This window comes from Clupea harengus, chromosome 9 (assembly GCF_900700415.2).
Source record: "Clupea harengus chromosome 9, Ch_v2.0.2, whole genome shotgun sequence".
Classification (NCBI taxonomy): Eukaryota; Metazoa; Chordata; class Actinopteri; order Clupeiformes; family Clupeidae; genus Clupea; species Clupea harengus.
This window is the reverse complement of record NC_045160.1, coordinates 20,579,720-20,587,219: the sequence shown is the minus strand read 5'-3', so window position 1 is coordinate 20,587,219 and position 7,500 is coordinate 20,579,720. Positions and strand designations below refer to the sequence as shown.

General features: G+C 48.7%; 1 protein-coding gene across 1 annotated transcript in view; it reads right to left on the bottom strand.

The window, feature by feature from the left end:
* Positions 1–7,500, bottom strand: part of LOC105895777 (tyrosine-protein kinase receptor UFO) — a 40,872-nt gene that overhangs the window by 15,376 nt on the left and 17,996 nt on the right. Inside the window, 1 exon segment of the mRNA XM_012822467.3 lies at positions 7,174–7,369. Within this exon segment, the coding sequence (XP_012677921.2) occupies positions 7,174–7,369 (196 nt within the window).

Below are 7,500 nucleotides of genomic sequence, written 5' to 3'. Positions count from 1 at the left end.
GAGTTTAAAAAAAAAAAAACAGGGTGGGTAGTTGGACTCAGAGAGGCGGAGGGAGAAAGTTGGGAGAGAGGAGGTGATAGAGGAGGTGAGGGCTGGAGAGGGAGAGAGGAGGTGATAGAGGAGGTGAGGGCTGGAGAGGGAGAGAAAGGAGGTGATAGAGGAGGTGAGGGCTGGAGAGGGAGAGAAAGGAGGAGAGGAGGGGGGAATGTAGAAGGAAGGGAAGAGAAAGCAGAAGAGAGGAGCAGAGATGAGGAGACAAACAAGAGCGGGAGAGAGAGAGAGGGGGAAATAGTGGTTTGAAAGGAGGAGAGAGGGGGAGGGAAGGAGGGAAAGAGAGTGAGAGAGGGAGGAGAGGGGGAATTGGGTGGGTGGATCAGGGGTCAGAGGGAGAGGTGGCAGGAAGGGAGGGGGCTGAGCGGACAGAGAGTGCCAACAGGGAAATAAATGGCAGTTTGTGTTTTTGAACACTGACGGGGGGGGGGGGGGGCAAACAGGACTGAATGTGTGTGTGTGTGTGTGTGTGTTTGTGTGTGTGTGTGTGTGTGTGTGTGTGTGTGTGTGTGTGTGTGTGTGTGTGTGTGTGTGTGCGCGAGTGACAGAGAGCGAGAGATGATGGAGCGTCCGAAAGAGAAGGGATTAGATGTGTAGTGATTCTTCTCTCTCACATCAGTTTGGGAGGGCTCTACTTGGCCACTGAGCAGAACCGAGTCTCTCCTCCCAAAACAGCTGGACCATCACGTCTGTAATAATAACGGAATGCCCCCCAACTGGGCCAAAGACCGACCCCCTCCCCCCACACACACACCCTCAAACTCACTCTCTCTCTCTCTCTCTCTCTCTCTCTCTCTCTCTCTCTCTCTCTCTCTCTCTCTCTTATACACACACACACGCAGACACGCACACAGACAAACACACACCACACCCTCAAACTCTCTCGGTCTCTCTCACACACACACACACACCCACACACAAACACCCACACACAGACAAACACACACCCAGACAAACACACACCACACCCTCAAACTCTCTCTCTCATCCTCATTATCCCCTATATCCATTGTCTCCTGTTCAAACTCCACTCAAACCCTACACCCCCCTCACCACACACACACACACACACACACACACACACATACACCCCTCACCACACACACACACACACACACAACCACCCACCCATGTCCCTGTGTGCTCGAGCGCTCTCTGCTAGCCCAGCCCAGTCCAGCCCATCTTGAGACACAGAACACAGAGCCGGCCCATGCCTGGTTCCCACCCCCTCAGTCTTCGGTCCGCCTGATGGAAACACTGACTAAACTCTCTCCTGACTCATGACTCTGGTGAAGAAGCAAAAAATGTCAGCCTAACTCAGCCTACGCTATATATATACACCTGACCTGAGAGGACCTAACAATATTTGCTTGTTCTTGCGTTTCCATGTATTGCTCTATTAGCAGGAGAGAGGGGGAGTGAAAGGAGAGAGTCCTTGGAGGGAGAAGCCCTGCTGTTAGCTCTTTTCTGGAGGCAAAGGTTTCCTGACGGGGCAGAGCGGAGCGGAACATCTGCCCGCCCGCCCGCCTTCACGTTTTTTAATGGGCAGGGTGTTTGTTGTTCAGACCTTAATGCAATTAGTACAGAATCCTGCTGTTTACTGTTCTGTGGGCTGAGAACGGCGGTTAATGGGATGGCTTGTGTGTGTGCGAGCGCACAGGGTGAGAATGAACACACACACGGATTGTGTTCTGATGTACTAATGAACACACACACACACACCAAAACAAACACACACACAAACACACACCTAGACAAATACATGCAAACAAACCTTGTGTACACATCTGTAAAAGCACCATTATAGTCACTAAAGGAATTAGCAGGCTGTGTGCGTACAACAGGACTCAGCGCTAAAGCGCTAAAGCAAATTAAGTTATACAAGAAGACAGGGGGGAACGCCTTTGGGGTGGTGATGGTCAGAAGAGGGCAATTTTTCAAGAAGTTATTCAACAACATCTTGTTAAAGAAAAAGACAAAAACCCAATGAAAAAAAATTAAGAAAAATGTGTGTGGTATTTTAGGGGAAGTGCCCGGCATTTCAATTTCCTTTCTTCTCCTTCTCTCCATCTTGTAAAACACTGTCTTCCATTCTTTTTTTATGTCTCTTTTTCATTAACCCTCTTTGCATCCTTCCCTCTCTCCTTCCCTCACCCACTCTTTCTCCCCTCTCCCGAGGGTACAGAGGGCTCTGGGAAACTACCAAAGAGCATGTTTTCATAAGCCCCCTCCCTCCCTCTTTTCTCCAACGATTTACATCCCTCATTCACATCCCACCATCTCTCTCCGTCTCTCCCTCTCTCTCTCCCTTTTCCTCTCACTCAGTTTTCCCACACTGCGAGGGCTATACTTCATCCCCTCTTTTCTGGAAGAGGAAGTGAAATGGCTGGTCATCTGGGGTCAGAGAAGGGGACCAGGGAGCAAAGGGGGAAGCCTGAAAGACAGCTGCATAGAACGGGGGATGAAGGAAGAAAGAAAAAAGAAAAGAACGAAGAAAAGTAGAAGAGAAAGCATGTAAATGAGTAAAAAAAGAAAGAAAGAAAGAAAGTAAGTTAATGAAAGAAAGAAAGGTAATGAAAGAATCCAAAGAAAGACATAAAGTGAGCGGGTTCATCTCACTGAGAAGCAGGAAATGCATTCCGACGGGGCATTTGGGGGGATTTGAGAAGCGCCTGAAGAAATAGGGTACACCAGAGGAAACAGACAGGGGGGAGGGGGGGACCAGGAGATCATGCAGACCTGAGAAAGGGTCAGGCATAGAGAGAGAGAGAGAGAGGGAGAGGGAATGGGAGAGAAGGGAGAGTGAAAGAGAGAGGGAGAGAGAGAGAGAGATAACGGAAAAGAGAGAGTGGTAGTCAACGTGAGGAGGAGGAGGAGTAAGAGAGATTAACTCATAAACTGATTGAGTCACTTAACTGGACTGACATAATGTGATGAACACACACACACACCCACACACACACACACAAAATAACACAGACACACACACACACACACACACACAAGCACGCAAACACACACACAAGCACGCAAACACCCACCCAGCCACATGTCCCTCCATACACACATAAAAATACACAAACAGACACATACACACACACGCACATTAAAGGAGAGGCACAGTGTGAGAGACGACTGCTAAAGTGTGGGATATCGTCAGAGTGTGTCATCGTCCTGAGGTGACCACAGAAGAAACACACACACATCCTCGCACGCACACGTACACGTACACGTACACACACAAACACATCCTCACATACATATAAACACATGGAAAATGTGTGTCAGCCCTCATCTATCTCTGCCTCATCCTTTCTTTTTCCCTTTCTCTGTCACCCTGTCCTCCCTCTCTCTCATACCCTGTCCTGTCCTGTCCTGTCCTGTCCTCTCTCTCTCTCTCTCTCTCTCTCTCTCTCTCTCTCTCTCTCTCTCTCTCTCTCTCTCTCTCTCTCTCTCTCTCTCTCTCTCTCTCTCTCTCTCTCTCTCTCTCTCTCTCTCTCCCTGTCCTCTCTCTCTCTCCCTGGCCAACCCCTGACTTCTGTCAGTGCACTGCCTCACGCTGCAGTCTGGCAAGCAAAGGAACAAAAGAGCAGCCAAACAGTGAAAAAATAAGACTTTTCTCTCTGCAATCCCCCCCCCCCCCCCCCCCACCCCCTCTTTCTCTGAGGCAATCAAACCGACAGAGGCTCCGGTCCAAACGTTAAATCACAATGCACAAAAATGTGCCATTCCCGGCCAACAACGGTTACACATTACACTGTCACTCGACTCTATAAAACAAAACACATTAGTGATACACCACACCACATCACTCTCAAGCATGCAAAGCTTTTTCGTGGTGTCTCAAATGACTGCATCAGGTTTCTTCCTGATTAACAGGGAGTTTTTCCTTGCCCCTGTCGCCATTGTGCTTGCTTGCTCTAAGGGGGTCCAGGGCTTGGGTTCTGTAAATCACGTTGAGACAATTTTATTCTTTTGTAGTGTCTATGTTTTATATCAATACAATTTAATTGAATTGAATCCATGTTTTGATGGAATGTCTACTCCTGCTATTTCACCTATACATCTAATGCCTGTATGTTTATAACAGGTCTCATGACTAATACCTGAGTTATAACACCTATAATAGCGTGTTGAACACACAGCGCCATTAAAAGTCAACATTGCCACAGAGTGGAGCAAATGGCTGTACTTTCAGCCTGAGCAGACTACTTCCCAGAGCTTTTTTCCGGTGACACGTAGCTCGTGCCGACCGGCCAGCCGGCTGGTGTAGTTCAGCCCGGCGGCTCCCTGCGGTGTGTGTTTATGGGAGGCGTGCGGTAATGGCACTCTACTGTAATCATCAGCGGGTACAGTGACACACACACACACACACACACACACACACACACACACACACACACACACACACACACACACACACACACACACACACACACTTAAATTTCCCCCTCCCTCATTCCCATCTCCCCAACACAGGAGTCCTGTCCTGTCTTTCCTTAACAGCCTGTCCCACTCACTCCCAGAATACTGATATTTGGATGTTTGTGTTTAACGTGTATAGACGGCCATTCTATTTATTTTCTATCTATTTGTTGTACTGCTGCTCTTCCATCGTTCTCTCCATGTGTCCTCCTGTCCTGTCTGTCCCTCCTGCATCAGTACGCTGTGTGAGGGGGACAAAGGGTGGAGCTAACAGAGGACTCCTTTCACCTCTTACAGACACACAACAGTGTAGCTCTACTGCAAGTTCATGTCTAAATATCATCTTGCTTTGTCTCTCTCTCTCTCTCTCTGTCTCTGTCTCTCTCTCTCTCTCTCTGTCTCTCTCTCTCTCTCTCTCTCTCTCTATTGTGCTTTCAAATTCAAACCACTGAATATATATTACATAGGTTCTCTCTTATATGCTCGTTCTCTCGCTCTCTCTCTTTTCTCTCTCTCTTTCTCTCTCTCTCCAGCTCAATCCCTCTCTTGCTCTCTCTCTCACTCTCTCTTAAAGTTCTTTGCTTAATGTACTTCTGTTTCCACAGACTGTTTTCCAGGCAGGGTAAGTGTGAGCCTGAGTTGGCATGGAAAAAACCCACCTCCTCTCAAACTCAAACTCTCTCTCTCACACACACACACACACACACACACACAGAACTCAGTGTACCAGAAACCATACTAAGGCAAACAGCTTCTCATACTCTCATACTCCCCTCATACTTTAAATCCCAAGAAACATACGCATGTACACACAAATGCTCAGACCACACACACACACACACAGACACACACACACACACACACACATAAAGATATACACACAGACACACCGACACACACACACACACACACAGACATCCTCTCCTCTCTTCTCTCCAATCGCTCTTTCCATCTCTCTCTCTGGTGCTCAAAAGGCAACAACTTCCAAGTCTCTCTCTCCCTCTGACTTCCACATTCGTTCCCAGCACCCTCTCCTCTCAGGGCGAGTTTACGTTTAAAAGCTGCTTGGAGTCTGTCTGGCTGGGGCTCATGGAACCCTTCCTCAGTACCCACCGCTTCAATATAAACACTGTTCGTCCTGAGAGCGCACAGGAATGGCATCAGATGATACACACTGTAGCCTTCCTTTGCCACACACATACATGTGCGCACACACACACACACACACACACACACACACACACACACACACTTCCTCTGACAGCGGACAGCCTGTTCTCTGCCTCCCTGACCCACTTTTAAACGGGAGTGACCCGATGGTGAGAGCGTGACAAACAACAAGCAAACACAGCAGCAGCCCTGACCCTGCAGCTAGCCATCGCTCACATCGCTCTACCAAGACACAGCTCCAGCACTTTAACCCTGCAGCTAGCCATCGCTCACATCGCTCTGGAGCAGCTCTACCAAGACACAGCTTCAGCACTTTAACCCTGCTTCTACGTGGGCTTACTTCCCCCTCCAACACCATTTCTCTCTCTCTCTCCCTCTCTCCTTCTCTGTCTCCTTCTCTCTCTCCCTCTCTTGTCTCCCCCTCTCTCTTCCCCAACTACTTTAATGTTCTAGGGTCATCGCTCTCCACCCTTCCTTCCTCAATCATTGATTGATTTTTTTTGATAGAATGTCTGTTGGAAGCTCTAATGTGGTGGTTCACAGAACAAGTTTTTGGAACCTCTCTCACATGGAAAAAAAAAAAAAAGCACATAACAACTCCACGTGAGGGAGGAGAATGTCGTGTGAGCCGTGTTAGGAGAATTAGGGGAATTTGCACGCCTTGTTATGTTTACTGCTCGGCCCCTGGGTTGCTAGAGGGCAAAGATGTGGGGCAAGAAGGCAACTGGAGAAAAAACCGCTCGCAACACTTCACTTAATACACAGCTGGACATGGGTCAATTACCAGGCTTTAATTGATTACACACTTCAGGAATGTGTATTCCCTCCACCTCGTGAAAAACACTGGTGTTTTAGAGATGTCCTCTGGTGTGTTTGTGTAAATCGTTGGGGAAAAGTAGACTTCTTTATGCTCTTTGGTTTTTTTGTACAAACAACCCTCTTAATTCAATATTCTTTATCAACTCTGAATGCAATCAATAGATTCGAAATAGACCTAAAAGTAAAAAGTACATCCAACTAATTTGATGAACACACACACACACACACACACACACACACACACACACACACACACAAAATAACACAAGCACGTAAACACCCACCCAGCCACATGTCCCCCCATACACACATAAAAATACACAGACAGACAGACATACACACATTTACACACACACACATTAAAGGAGAGGCAAGGTGTGAGAGACAAGTGCTAGAGTGTGGGATATCGTCATAGTGTGTCCTCGTCCGGAGGTGAGCACAGAAGAAACACACACACACATCCTCACACGCACACATACACGTACAAACATCCTCACATACATACATATAAACACATGGAAGATGTGTCTATCAGCCCTCATCTATCTCTGCCTCTTGACAACATCAACGTCCTGTGACACATGAATCACCTCCATCACCTCCATCAGCTCCAACTCAACAGTGCTAGAGCTGGGGCCTGAAGGTGCCAGACTGGGGAGGTGGGGGTGCGGGTGGGGGGTGAGGGGGTTGTAGGGATGGTGGTCTTACCTCCTTCGGCCGTGCGTAGCGAGACCCACGGCGTCCACTCTGAGGGCCCCTGGCTGGTCTGGCAGGCCACGCGCACCTCGTAGGTGCTGAAGGGCTCCAGGCCTGAGAGGACGTGGGCGGCCGGCGGAGTCTTCACGTTCTGGTTGTGGACCAGCTCACCGGATGCAGAGGCAGGGTCGGGTGCAGGGACGCGCGCCTGGATGGGGGTGAAGAAGATCGTTAGAAAATGTGTGTGAACGTGTGTGTGAAAGTGTGTGTGAATGTGTGTGTGTGTGTGTGTGTGTGTGTGTGTGTGTGTGTGTGTGTGTGTGTGTGTGTGCGTGTGTG